The following is a 15,405-nucleotide window of genomic DNA, read 5'->3' on the forward strand; positions in this document are numbered from 1 at the left end:
AAAGGAAGTAGATAACCACTCATTCCTTCTAGTCTTTTTTTGTGATTTTAAGAAAAGAGTCACAAGTTAATCTCTCAATAGTTATTTTTCTGGACCCATATGTAAAACATTTTTACAGAAAATTGAACTTGTGCTTTACTGTTTCATACCTGGTTTTAGCACTGAACAATATTTATGACAACTTTTTGTTCTTTTTCTAAGATTATATTTATTTATTCATGAGAGGCACAGAGAAAGAGAGAGAGGCAGAGACACAGGCAGAGGGAGAAGCAGGCTCCAAGCAGGGAGCCCAACATGGGACTCAATCCTGAGGCTCCAGGATCACGCCCTGGGCGGAAGGTGGCGCTAAACTGTTGAGCCATCCGGGCTGCCCAACTTTCTCCTATTGTTAAATATTCTTTTCAAACCCGGATTATATATAATAGCTGTGTAAATATTAAATAAATAAGAAATTGTTTATGCAACTGATACCCAAATTTAGACATGTAGGTTGTTTCCAGTGTTCCTAATTATAAGCAATATGATTGTAAATCGTAATACACCTAAGTCTTTTTTTTATTTCATTTATTTATTTAAGAGAGAGAGAGAGGAGAGAGGAGAGAGATGGGAGGAGGGGCAGAGGGAGAGGGAGACGCAGAGGATCTCCAGCAGACTCCATGCTGAGCATGGAGCCTGACACCTAACTTGATCTCACAACCCTGAGATCATGACCTGAGCCAAAACCAAGAGTCAGATGCTTAACTGACTGAGCCACCCAGGTGCCTCCATAATATATCTACGTCTTTAAGAACAGCTCTAATAATATATTTTTTTTAGAATGAATTTTTACAAGTGGAAATATTGGAGCATGAATTTTTTAAGGCTCTTTCTACATTGATCATAAGCATAGTCTGGACATGCATTTATGAACTGTAGTACAATTCTTAGGTTTGCCAGGTTGGAATGCCAAGTGGTGATCTTTAAGTGAGCTTACTTTATAGGATTCTATTCTAGGGATACCTACAACCATCCAGGTAGAGAATCCAGGTGACCCTGCAGTTACTCTCTGGGTGCCTTCTCCTCTTCCCATCACTCCCAGAGTGCTCTTACGGATTGTGTACATGACAGGGCATGTGGGTGTGCACATGCTGGTAAACTTGAATGCAGAGTCTTTCCCTTAAAAACTCTGTGCTGCATCAGGATATTAGATACCCTTCACTCCTCTTAGGCTTGTTACAGCTTGGTTGATATGCCCCCAAATTTTTACATTTACACACCACCTTCCAAACTCTATCCATACTCCTGTAAACTTTCAGTATGTTTTCTTCATCCTCAGCTCTGTCGCATTTGCTTTTCCCCTAACTATGTCTGGGAAAATTTCAGTCTATTCTTATTCATTATCTCTTTTCTCTGGAATATATTTTTAGTTGTTATTTCAACAGCCTCCAGCCAACTTACAACATGCTGTCATAATGATCAGTCATCGACTAGGTTGCATTGTCTGTCTATGCTATGAGTTAGAGGACTAGGACACATGCGAATGTCATGTGTGTATATTTGAAATAAACAGGAAAGATGAATAATAATAGCATTTATTGAGCATGTAGTATATGCCAGTTACTATCCTGAGTGTTTTACATATATTTCCTTAATTAATCCTCACAGCAACTCCATTGCCCAGGAGATGATAAGAAAATATATTTAAAAGCATTGTCATCCTTCAGAGTATATGGGAAAGGCTTCTAATATCCTCCAGGGAAACTAGCTAACTATTAGTAGTACGCATATGGCATCAACAATTATATAAGTTGTAACTCAAAGAGATGATTGGTGGCCCTAATACACCTGACTCAGAGAGTGGTTTAGATACAGCTTTAGTAGAACTACTGAGTTGAAGAAAGAAAAACAAAATAAAACACACCTTTATATTGATTGCTAGGGCTTCAGCATCTTTCAGGCAAGGGTTAACTTATACATTTTAAAAATTTGTCTAATATATATTTGTTGTGCTAGGCACTATAGAAACCAAAGTGAATTAAGACAGTATAGTTGAGATGACACATATATTTAAGTGAATAATTAAAATATAGTGTGCCAAAAGCTATGATATGTAATTATAGGTGCTGTAAAACATATAGGAAAAGGAAGTTCTTGGAGCTTCCCAGAGACTAAGATGTTTAACTCAGCCCCAAAGGACATGCAAGGGCTTGCCAGGTAAAGAAGAGAGAGAGAGGGGATCCCTGGGTGGCTCAGTGGTTTCGCGCCTGCCTTTGGCCCACGACACGATCCTGGAGTCCCGGGATCAAGTCCTGCATCGGGCTACTGGCATGGAGCCTGCTTCTCCCTCTGCCTGTCTCTCTCTCTCTCTCTCTATCATAAATAAAAATAAATCTTTAAAAAAAAAGAAGACAGAGAGAGAAAAAGGGGCATAGCAAGTGTGTCCTACCTCCTTGAGTGGGGATTACCTCTTCTCTGTGGTAGAGTCGGTTGTGGAATAGTGTCATACATAGAAATGGAGAACTAGGTAGAGCCCAGGTTACATTAGGGCAAATTGGTATTTTTCCAACATTGCATTGGGGGAGGACACTACAGGATTTTGGACAGGTAGGGGGAGATGAGTTAGTTCCTTCTGGAAAAAACAAAGTGACACATTTTAACTTCAGTGCTGCTAATGGTTGGGAAGAGGAAAAGTCAAGGCAGATGTCCAAGTAAAAGGTGACTCATTCATCCATTTATTCATCCAATTTTTCATTTATTCCTTCACCTTTTTGAGTTACTTGTGTATGCCAGGCACTGTTTTAGGTGCTAGAAAATACATCAGTGAACATAACAGACCAAGTTCTTGCTTTCAGTGGGATTACATTCCAGACATTCTGGTGTGTAGGAAGGGATACTAGCAAACAGCTATGAAGATCAATCAGGCAAGAGAAGGGAATGGAGAGTGAGAGAAGAGATTCTATCTTAAACCTGGTGGTCAGGGAATCCATCTCTTCAAAGGTGAATCTGAGCAGATACTTGAATGAAGAAGTGAGTAGTTTTGATTCCTCGGGATAGAGATATCCAGATGGAGGCAGTGCCAAATGAGAGACCCTGAGGTGGGAGCCCACTTGGCTCCTTCTGGGAATAATGAGGAAGCCTTTATAGCTGGAGCAGCATGGGAAAAGGAGAATGTGGTAAAGGTGGAAATGATAGAACATCCAAGAGCTAGTTTTGTGAAGCAACTTAGGCCATGGTAAGGGTCTGGGTATTCCATGAGTGCCATGAAAGCCATCTCAAGGGTGGTGACTAGGAAAGTGACATATTTGAACCTAAACAGTTTACAAAGCTCATTCTATTAGGTGAAGAGTGGATTGTGTATAGAAAACAGTGGAAGCAGGAACACCAGTTGGGAGGACTTTGCCATCACCCAGGTGAGTTTTAAACTAGGGTAGTAATAGTCTAAAGAGCGAAGAAAGTGTCAGAAGCAAAAAACATTTTTGAGGTAGAGCTACCAGGGTTTGCTGATGTGTGTGAGGTATGTGAAAAAGAGACTTACTGAGAATTACTGTAAGCCCCAAGCAATGGGAAAATAGGCTGCTTATTGAAATGGGAGGCAAGGTTGAAGTGAGGAACACAAAAAATTCAATTAGACCTGCCCTACTGGAGACACAGTAGTCAGTGGAACATGAGTGGCTATAGTAATCTCTGCATATATAACAGAAGGACTTCATTAGGGTATTGACGGTGGACTGGAGAGGAGTGAAGAGTTTGGAAAGCTACTCAAAGTAGGTAGTGGCTTAGGTAAAGGGGGAGAATGGAGTCAGATGCCTGGTGTCTGGCGTGGTCAAGTGGAATAATGTTTCTTTCCACTTAGTGAACAGATCCAGAGGAATGAATGACTCCCAGTGAAATAGATTTCTTTTAGTAGGTTCTCATAGATCCTAATATCTCCACAGCATATTCTTCTTTAGACCAAACTCATTTTAGTTTCAGTCATCAAACTCATTTCAGAGAGGATCAGAATAAATAATTTCAGCTTCTATGTATCCACACAGACTCCATCATAATTCCTCAGCTCTGTCTTTGTCATGGAAAGCAGCCATAGAAGATGCATAAGTGATTAAGTGTGACCTTGTTCCAATGAAATTTTGTTTACAAATACAGGCAGTGGGCTGGATTTGGCTCATTGGCCATTGTTTGGCTGTCCCTGTAGTAAAGCAACACCAGGCAGTTTCTTCTTTCATGTGAGTAGAGAAGTTCTACACTCTCAGAGCAGAGGTGAGGTGAGAAATCCTAATACTGAGCAACGGCAAGCCTGGACCCTGGCAAAATATGCAAAGCTGGCTCCATTAGCAACTGGGCCCAATGACAGGGGACCAACTATAGCAGACGGATGGGGAGCAGGTTGTTATCAGAGTATGGGAAATTCCGCTTTTCCTTGAGCCCTTATCCTTGGGGTAAATGATTGACTACAGGGGAGAGGCCTTATATGCCCACATTTTTTTCCCCTGGGCTGGATTTCTTGTAACCACAAGGGTAATTTCGAGGGAATGATCAGCCAAATATTGAAAACATGCCCCTTGTCTTACTCCAAAGGAACACATTTCTGTACCTGATGGGCATTAGGTACCCTCTGTGGGCAAAGACGTGTTTGCAAAACAGACCAGAGACCCTACCCTGAATTTGTGTATAGATAAAAAATATATATATATACTGTATAGAAAAAAATTGTCTCTTAAGGTGTTTGCTCAGTTCCAATCTTGGAAGAATGGACTTTCTTAAAGTGAGACACACCTCTAGGGTATAATTAACTGACACTGTCATTTAGCATTTTATTTCCAAAACGAATGGAAACCCCAGTAGTTAACATGTTGTGCAGCAGCGACAATCTTCCCAACTGTAGGTCTCACCTTGTCACCTCAGTCCTGGCTTGGCTTTGCATTCAGGCATGGCCTCGGAAAACAGTGTCTTTGATCCTGATATACTTTGTGTTCTTGCAGCTTTGAACTCCCATTATAGTCTATACAGACAGAGACTCTAAGGGCTTTGAAGTTTTTCTCATGCCCTGTATGTGTGATCTTTGAGGAACTCGAAGAGCCTATTAAAAGCTTGCCACTAGAATTTTCCTCCACAAGTTTGCATTTGAAAAATACCTGACCTTCATCAGCTGTGCATCAACCACCCACCACTCTCCCACCCTCCTCTGTAGGGTCTTCAAAACAATCAAAAAGAGGTGTTTTTTTTTTCTTTTTTTTTTTAGACTTGCATAGAAACTCCATTCTGCATAATCTTCTTCCCATAAAGATTTTTTTTATCTCTACCGTTTTCTATAGCTAGTGTATTTTCACAAGGCATATTAGCGGTCATCATCAACATGTTGTTTATTATGTCTGTAGACAAAAAGTAAAACTTTAGCAGTTTTTTTAAAGGAATTTTATTCAATTTCAAATGAGCTTGTTTAAAATCTGGTGGGAAAAGTACTGGGCTTGCAATCAGAGTACATAGGTTTAAATCCCAGGTACGCCACTTGATAGCTGTAGGGTCTTATTTCCCGACCATGCTGAGCACCAGTGTCTTTGGACAAAGGACATCATGATACTAGATTACACTGTAATTGTGAGGATGAAATGAGGCAGCATCGAAAACTTCCCTAGTGCATTGTTTGCCATGTAGTAAGTGCTTGATAAATCAATGTCGGAATTTCCCCACTTCCAAGCAGGAAGTTCCACAAGTAGGAGCAAAAAAAAAGTTAACTTGCAGTGGAGAAATGAGTGTGGGGTAAAGGGCATTCTGTAACAGTGCTCTAGCTCAGCAGTTTCCAAAGTGTGGCCCCAAGGCCCACTGCCACATCACCCAGGGACTTGTTAGAAATGCAGATTTAGGGCCCCACTCCAGATGTACTGAATTAGAAATTGTGTAGGTGGACTCAGCAATCTGTGTTTTAACCAAACTTTGATACTCCGTGGTGATTTTGGAGCACACTGCTCTGATGCTCTTACAATGGAACAGTTTTATATGAATGATCATATTTAGTCCTTCCTTAAAAAAAAAATCTTTTAAGGAAAAAAAATACTAAAAGAAAAAAAGCTAACTGGAAGATCTGAAAACTTACCATTTAGATCCCAAAGTAACATAAAGCATATATTAATAAATACTCCCCCAGAGTATTTGAAAATAATAGGATTCCAAGTCAGTGGAACATGCCTAGAATATATCCAGAATGTGGGAGTAAGTGAGGACCATGTGAATGAGAACAGGGGCATTCCACAGAGACTATACCAATGGGGTTGGGGGCCAGTCATCATCACTTGCGGTTCGCAAAGACACAGAGTCAGACATGAGACTGCAAATGCTTATAAAGAAAACACCAGGGACAGCCCAGGTGGCTCAGTGGTTTAGCCCTGCCTTCAGCCCAGGGTGTGGTCCTGGAGACCTGGGATCGAGTCCCACGTCAGGCTCCCTGCACGAAATGGAGCCTGCTTCTCCCTCTGCCTGTGTCTCTGCTCCCCCCCCCCCTCTCTCTGTGTGTGTGTGTCTCATGAATAAATAAATTAAATCTTAAAAAAGAAAAGAAAACACCAGGGCTTTAGCTGTTCTCTGATTGGAGGTTGTTGACACAGGAAGGCAAGAGGTAAGCTAACAAGAAGGGGACCCTCTCATGTCATTGGTTTGGGGGGCATATTTGTCTTTCTTTCTGTGGTTGGGCTTGAGTTGGAAGCCGGTAGGAAGGAAAAAATACAGAGGTTGGCAGTCATTGGATAAGTTCTGACCTTTCTGGGCTGATTGTGGCAGGCATTGCCAGTTGGGAGTTTTATTGTTATATAGAGTCTGGCCATTGTTTGTGCATTAGGCTCTCAAGACACCCAGAAAACAAGCGCCTATATTTAAAGGAAATGACATATGCTTTAGAAAGGTTACAGTTACAATATTTCTGAAGTTATTGGTATAGAGGAAAACAGGATACCCATGGACTCTGCTATTTTACTTTACCTAAAAAGGCTTTTAAAAATTAATTTGCATAAGAAATATTACCTACACAAATATTGTCTGAGCTTAAGCCTCCTAGATGTACTGTGACTGTCATGGGTTTTATTCATGGCAACTAATAAAAGTGATGAAGACTGTACACAAATGACATAATTGTTGTGAAAGTGATGTATACTGTCAAAGCAAAAATTGCACTGGACAAAATTAAACAGATAAGGACAACTTTTTCAAGGCTGTTGCTATTGGGGAGAGAAACCAGAATGCAGTCTGAACTCAGTTTCACTGAAACAAAGGACAGGAGAGGTTTTCAGGAATGGAGTGGGGGTGGGCCTCATAGGCCATCTGTGTTTGCTATCTGGCCTTACCCAAAAGAAACAGAAGGTAGTTTTATAATTTGGGGCAATGTGTCCATGGAAATTAGGCTCCTACCCTCCCATAGAAACTGGGAAGCAGGGGCTCTGTCTTCCCTAATGATAACATTTCAAAGGAACGACTGCTAGGTCTGTGAGAAAGACAGTCCTGGCTTGTAAAACTGGAAAGAAGCTTTTAAAAATATTTATATCCCAAAGGGCCATAGAAAGAATTTACAATTACAAGTTTTCTAAAGTAAATGCTCTAAGATCACACCTGTCAGAGTGGCTAGCATCAAAAAGACAAGAAATAACAAGTGCTGGTGAGCATGTAGAGAAAAAGGAGCCCTTGTGCACTGCTGGCAGGAATGTAAATTGGTGCAGCCACCACGCAAAACAGTATGGAAGATCCTCAAGAAATTACAAATAGAAATAACATACAATCCATAATTTCACTTCTGGGTATTTACCCAAAGAAAATGAACACATTATTTTGCAAAGATACATGTACCTCTATGTTTACTGCAACATTATTTACACGAGCCAAGATATGGAAGCAGCCTAAGTGTCCGTGGATAGGGAAGGGACAAAGATGTGACCTTGAAACCAATTGTTCTGGATAATGTAACAAACTTAAAACTTCTTTAGCTGTTGTCACTATATGGGCTTCTGATGTTAATAACAATGATTATTTTATTATATTTTATCATTTATAATTTATTTTTATGTACTAACCTATGTGGAAATTTATCCAGAATTATCTTTATATATTTCCTCCTATTAAGAGCAGAGAAAATGCTACACAGAGCCAACAAGTCTGTGGTGTTTCTTTATTAATAGATCAAGAGATCACTGAAAAAGTAAAGACGAGAAAGGAGGGGCACCTGGGTGGCACGGTTGGTTAAGTGTCTGATTCTTGGTTTCAGCTCAGGTCATGATCTCAGGGTTGTGAAATCGCACCCCACATTGGGCTCCATGCTCAGCACAGTCTACTCTTCCTCTCCTTTCCCCCCTCGAAAATAAAAATACATATATTTTTTTTAAAAAGAAGAGAAAGGAAAATTTTTCATAAGAATAATTGTCAAAGAACCAGTGGAGTGGAGTGGACAGCTCTTTGGCCAGATGAGGACTGCTTAGTAGTGGTTGACAGGGAGTGGTTGGATGATGTCAAAGGTAACCCAAGGATCTAACACAGATTTTGCTGAAATGGTTCCTGATTTATTTTAGTTATCATTACTAGACTTACATTTAGTTCAGTGGGCAGTTCTGTTTAATTAGAAAAGCTTCTGTGACTAAATTTTGCTTGTCACTTACAGTTTAAAGTTTAGCTATTTCTAGCTTCTAATTGGCATGCCACAAATGAACCTTTATACAGAACTTGGGATTCTCTGATCCTACATATCCTTTGGATTTGAAATATAAATTCTCTGGTACCAGAGGTGTTCACTACATACCCTGAATCTGTTTTTTTTTTTTTTCCTCCTACAAAAGGAAAGGCAGTACAGGGGAAATGGTTCTAATGATGAAGATGTGGTTGATGGAGAATCCATGTTCCAAGAATAATATTATTCAGCTTATTGTCCATAGACAAGAAAGCAACCTAAAATCAGCCAGTCCAACCTGCCTCCCACATAGGAGCCCTATACAGTATCCTGATATGTGGTCATCCATGTAACCTTTTTTCATTGTGATAAAATATACATAACATAAAATTTACCATTAATATGTACAATAACCATTTTAAATGTGTAATTCAGTGATAGTAAGTACATTCATGAAAGTCTTCAACCATCATCACTATCTATTTCCAGAATTTTTCCTCTTCCTAACATAAACTCTGTACTCACTAAATAACTTCTCATTCCCTGCTCACCCAAATCCCTGGTCTCCATTATTTTGTTCTCTGTCTCTGTGAATTTGCATATTGTAGTCTCTTCATATAAGCAGAATCATGCATATCTGTCATTTTGTCTGCATTATTTCATTTCACTAAACATAATGTTTTTAAGGTTTATCCAAATTATAGCTTGTATCAGAACTTCATTTCTTTTTTTGGCTGAATAATATTCCATAATATGTATATATCCCATTTTGTTCATCCATTTGTCTGTTGATGGACACTTGGGTTGTTTCCACCTTTTGGCTGTGGTGAATAATGTTACTATAAACACAGGTATACAAATATTCATTTATGCCCCTGCTTTCAATTCTTTAGGGTATATACCTAGGACTGAAATTACTGGATCATCTTGTCATTCCATGATTAGTCTTTTAAGACACTTTTGAGAAAGTATCTTCTGAGAAATGGTTTTCCACAGTGACTGCACCATTTTACATTTCTATCAGAGTGCAAAGGGTTCTACTTTCCCCACATGGTTATCAACACTTGTTATTTTTCAGTTTTATTTTATTTTTATAATAGCCATCTTAAGGGCTGCTAAGTGGTGGCTTATTGACATCTAGGTATTCTTAAACATTTCCTAAGCCTGGGAGTTCAAAACAACTCCAGGAAGCTATTGCAGACCATCGTCAGTTGTTAGAAAGTCCTTATTATCCATTACTAAATCTTACCTTTCTCTAGCAGTGATTCTCTCTCTTTTTTTTAAAGATTTCATTTATTCATTCATTCATGAGAAACACACAGAGAGAGGCAGAGACATAGGCAGAGGGAGAAGCAGACTCCCCATGGAAAGCCCGATGGGACTCAATCCCAGGACCTGGGATCATGCCTTGAGCCAGAGGCAGATGCTCAACTGCTAAGCCACCCAGGCCTCCCTCTAGCAGTGATTCTCAGCCTTGGCTGCACATAAGAATCACTTGAGAGCTTTTAAAAATTCCAACATTTAGGCTGCAAAATCCAGACCAATTAAATCAGTGTTTTTGAGATTGGAGCTCATATACCAGCATTTGTGAAGGCTCCTTAGGTGATTTTTTTTTAAAGTGTTTTAAAAAAAATAAAAAATAAAAAATAAAGTGTTTTTAACATAAATTCAATTTAACTAACATATAGTGTAATATTAGTTTCAGGGGTAGAATTTAGTGATTCATCCTTGCATATAACACCCAGTGCTCATTGCATCATGTACAGTCCTTAGTGCCTGTCACCCAGTTACCCTATCCCTCCACCCATCTCCCCTCCAGCAACCCTCACTTTCCTAGAGTTAAGAATCTGTTATGGATTGCCTCCCTCTCTGTTTTTATCTCATTTTATTTTCCTTTTCCTTTCCCTTCCCCTATGTTTTGTTTCTTAAATTCCATATATGAGTTAAATCATATGGTATTTGTCTTAATATGTAGTAAGTTGAGAAACACTGCTTACAACCTGATCACTGGTTCCACTTAGTTGTGCAGCCTTCAGGGCATCAATTGTGACAATCCTATCACAGTGCCTTCTCTGACAACCATTAAATAGCTAACCCTTCATCCCCCTCTGGCAGTCCCGTCCTCCTGTCCTTCCTAGATTTTTTTACCACAGTGTATATGACTGGCTGATATTTTACATATTTTCTCATTTATCTATTCATTGTCTATTCTCTGTTTCACTTATTTCTGCTTCCATAAGACATGCAACAGTGCCTACTGCAGAGTAGGTGTTCAGAAAATGTTGTTGAATGAACGAATGCATAAATCTACTCTTATTTCAACTGACAGGGCTTCAGGTAGTTAAAAATAGCTTTTGTGTCTTATCTGTGTGTCTTCTCTTCTCTAGGTAAAATCTCCTTTGTACCTTCAAAGACCAGTCTTCAAAGACATTGAAGAATAAACCTCACCATTATGAATACAATATGTCTTTCTTTCACTTTTTTTTTCTTTCTTTCACTTAATTAGAAAATAATTGAGTACTTCCCATGTACTACACATACCTGTACACATACATTGCAGATTAGACACTGTGCTAGGATCTGGGAATTGCTGTGAAAAAGAGAACCGAAGTCATTCTGTGGGGGTGGGACACAGACAATAATCAACAGCAGAAGTCATTTCAGATAACAAGTGCTATAAAGAAAAGCAAAATGTTTGTTGACTGTGGCACATGCAAGGGGGATTAACTTTAATCTGAGACCTGAATGATGAGAAGAAGCCAGCCACTAAAGAAGCAGTCCAAGAGGAAGGCACAGCAAGCATAGAGACTTTGGGAGGACATGTTTCAGAAGGACTCTCAGTCAGAGCCTCTGAGAAGGACAAGGAGAAAAACCACTGTCACCTGCTTTGTTAGACATTATACATGCATTAACATAACCTAAGATCAAATTAATTTGAGATAGCCATATCATCCTACTGAAGCATTTTTCCTCTCGAATTAAATCTTCCTTATCTAATATTTGTAACATGTTGGTAGTTGGAGTTTAGGTGTGAAAGAGTGATTTGGATGAACATATGTTGAATTTCTTTTCATGAAACCTTAACCATAATAACTGCAATCAATTAATCAAAACACTTATTAGCAGAGTGGAGGAACTTGCTGGTTCTCCAACCACTGTAATAACCTTGTCTTCCATGCCAGGCATACTGGAAAAAATTTTGGATGAGGCCAGAGCTAGGACTTGGTGGGCTGCTGCCATTTGGGGCCAACAGCCATCTTGGTTTTCCGTTGAAGTAGCTCAGTAAAGATAGTTGTTTCTTGCTTCTTGGGACCCTATGTTTCCAGGGGTGGGCTCACAGGACAAGCAGCTTCTCCCAGACCAGACACTAATATACTTTGACAATTCAGTTCTCCTCTCTGGACCTGTTTCTCCATATTATAATGTAGGGTTTGTGTCTGAGCATTTTGAGGTTCTTTGAAACTTCATTTAAAAAGAACATTTTATTACTACTCTATTAAAAATAAAACTTTCTCACAGCTTCTTGACAGCCTGCAGATTTTATGCTTTCATTGATGGGGACACTTGCTTCCAAGTCAATAAAACAAAATGCTGAGTTTGCACTAGGAGGGCAGGGTTTAGAGAACCAAATTGGATCCTGAAATTGACAAGAACACAGTCTTGGGCTGGGATGTTGGGCACCAGAAGAAATAGGATTCAGGGCAGTGAAAGGAGCACCTGAACATATTGATTGGCTGCTGTCTTTGCAATGGACTTCACAGAATCTGATCAGTTTATTCAGATCAACTTTGTTAGAACCTTCAAGCCATGATCTCTCCCTTGGACAGCCCACCTGTACATAGCAGCTTCCGCATGGACAGGGATGGGGTTCAGGAGACAAGGTGGCCTTTGTATTCACACAGACCCTGGTTCAAGTTACTGTCATTCATTCATCCAATGCCATCTTTCCTTCATCTGAAAAATGAGTGATGCATTGAAATTGAGTTGATCAGCGGATAAAACAGACAAGGCCTCTGCTTCGTGGAGTTTGCATTTGACTGGGGAAGGCACAAAACAGGAGTCAACCAAACACATTTCTGAATGTGAGCTGAGGTCAGTGCTCTGAAGGAAGGTCACAAGTTCTCTGATTGCAGAATAATTGTGTGATCTTAAGATAGTAAATTCACCTCTCTTAGCCTTCTCCTTGCTATATAGGAGTTAACTAGGACAGCATGTAAAGTGACAGGTATAGACAGCGGCATACACTGGGTGCACAATAAATGTGTATTACAGCTGCTAATGGTAAAGTTACCTTCCTGAAGATAAGTGAGGAAAAAATTAATATTCTTTCCTGTATCTCAGAGTTTCCTTTAATTCTGTCTGTGTGTGTGTGTGTGTGTGTGTGTGTGTGTGTGTGTGTGTGTGCATGTGTTTCTTCCAGTTCCAAGGAGGGTTTTGGTTCAGTGGAGAAAGTCGTGCTGCTCACGTTTCTCTCAGCGGTTATCCTGATGGCCATCTTGGGGAACCTGCTGGTGATGGTGGCTGTGTGCAGGGACAGGCAGCTCAGGTGAGTAGCAGGAGGAGACCTCAGGAGGAAACAAGGGTGGAGTTCTAGGCTCTCCCCGGAGAGCTGGGGTCCAAACTATGAGTTCCATTACAATTTATAATTATAAAAGGGAAACGATGTTGTAAAATAGAGCAGGCAAAAGATGACACATAATTCCCCTTTACTGACGTAGCCAATGTAAGCACTTAACATGCATCTCTGTCCCGTCTTTTTTCCTGTGTTCAACTTTGGGGGTTTTGGTAATAGGTGTGATCACTGTATATATACATATAACTGTTAAGGGCATATTTAATCTAACCTCCCCACTTTATCAATGGTTCAGAAAAGGGGTGACTACCCAGTGACTGATCTAGGATTTAAACTCATGTCTTCTGCTCTTTCTACTTCATGAGTCTCAACTTAGCTGCAATTAAAATCACCTGAAGACCTTTTGAAAATTGCTAATGTGTAGTATAAGTATGTCTTATGTAGTGTTTGAAACATACTTATACTAAATGGTTATTCATTGTTTGAAATTGCAACTTAACTAGGAGTCCTATATTTTATCTGAAACCCTGGGAGCCTAGGAGTGGCTAGGCGGGTTAATCACCCAAAGTCTCTGAACTAATTGATCTGGGGAGAGACATGGGCCTCAATATTTATAAAAATTCACCAAGTGATTCTAGTGTTCAGCCTGGATCGAGAGCCACCAGGCCATAAAGGGGCATAAAAAATGCAGTCCTGCCTTGTCTGTAGCCTCCTTCCCCAAGCAAGGCAGGCCCTAATCCAGGGATGATGCAAAGAAAGTGTAAAAGCACAATTCTGACCAGTGTCACAAATGTGAGGCACACAGTAGTCAATCAAAGAGTGGAAAACAGTGGAATTTAACACCATTTGTGAGGAGGGAGCCTAGTGGGGGGGGGTTCCCTGAGAATAACCAAACCACAGCCTGAAGGGAAGGGCAGGTAGGGAGAGAAAGCAGACTGTGTAGAGGCCCTTGGAGGGAGTCCACTCATGGGGCCTCAGGGAAGAGGATGGGAGGGATTTGGGTGGCAAGGGGTCTGGAGAAGGCAGGGGTGGCTGGACCTTGCATACCGTGAGACAGAATGGAAAAGAGAATCTCACAGAACATATTGTGCTTGACTCCTCTTTCCTTTGTCTCTCTCCCTTCTTTCTTTGTTTCCCTCTCCTCCTTTTTCCTCTCTTGCTCCTTTCTCTCTCCCTTTCCTTTCCTCCCTTCCCCCTGCCTTCTCCCTTCTACTTTTTCACTCACAGGAAGATAAAAACCAATTATTTCATTGTATCTCTCGCCTTTGTGGATCTGCTAGTTTCTGTGCTGGTGATGCCCTTTGGTGCCATTGAGCTGGTTCAAGACATCTGGATTTATGGGGAGATGTTTTGCCTTGTCCGGACATCGCTAGATGTCCTGCTCACGACAGCATCGATTTTTCACCTGTGCTGCATTTCCCTGGACAGGTAAGAGCAGAGCATGTGCCCAGCAGAGCTTCATGTTGGGGCAAGGACCTGATGGCTATTGGACCATGCCTTTCTTTCTTCCCTAATTCCTTAGAAGTGATGAATCTCAGAGAGATAGATCTGGTTATTCCCTGATTCCCCTACTTTCCAGTCTGTGCAAAGGGCTCCTTTTTAGTTGAGCCCTCTCCGAGGTCTTGCAGACACAGAGGTTTGTAAGGCTTAGAACCTGCCTGCGGGGAGTTCACAATCTAGATAGTGACAGGTACTGGTAATCAGGTCTACTGTAGAGCTCTACATTTTATACTCATGGTGTGAACAAAACTCGGAGGGAGCAAGAATTAATGCACCTGCCCCTAGTCAGTAGGGCTGGTTCAGAATAAGAGTCTGATGTTTAAACATGACCTCCTCTGGAAAAAGGTGTCTGTATCATAATTTTATGTGTTTATCTAGGTATGCACATGCAACTTGGAGGATCTTTTCCCGAAAGTTAATTATAAAATCCCTATTAATTGCTTGTGTGTGTGTGTGTGGGGGGGATGCGAAGCTAGCATTTAATTTTTTTGTATAGTTTTGTTCTTTTTCTTCACATTTGACTTCAGGAGGCCTAATGATTTCCATCTTTGTCTTATTTGTTTGAGATGTACACTTATCAGCTGTCTTAGGACTTGTTTTCCAATTCCTACACATTTGTATTCCGCAATAAGAGCAGAATATAATTTAAAGATTACAGGATCATAGGCCACCATCTCGGTGTTCGTTTCTTAGGGGTATAGTCCCAAAAGCAAGT

The 15,405-nt window shown here is 40.4% G+C and overlaps 1 protein-coding gene across 5 annotated transcripts in view; it reads left to right on the plus strand.

Annotated features, from left to right (window-relative positions):
• The window catches only part of HTR4 (5-hydroxytryptamine receptor 4), a 173,142-nt gene that overhangs the window by 77,350 nt on the left and 80,387 nt on the right, over window positions 1-15,405 (plus strand). For all 5 annotated transcript variants that reach the window (XM_038535086.1, XM_038535088.1, XM_038535084.1 and 2 more), the window contains exons 3-4: window positions 13,038-13,163; window positions 14,418-14,618. In XM_038535086.1, coding sequence (XP_038391014.1) covers window positions 13,038-13,163; window positions 14,418-14,618 — 327 coding nt within the window. The remainder of the gene's footprint in view (window positions 1-13,037; window positions 13,164-14,417; window positions 14,619-15,405) is intronic.

This window comes from Canis lupus, chromosome 4 (assembly GCF_011100685.1).
Source record: "Canis lupus familiaris isolate Mischka breed German Shepherd chromosome 4, alternate assembly UU_Cfam_GSD_1.0, whole genome shotgun sequence".
NCBI classification, from domain to species: Eukaryota; Metazoa; Chordata; class Mammalia; order Carnivora; family Canidae; genus Canis; species Canis lupus.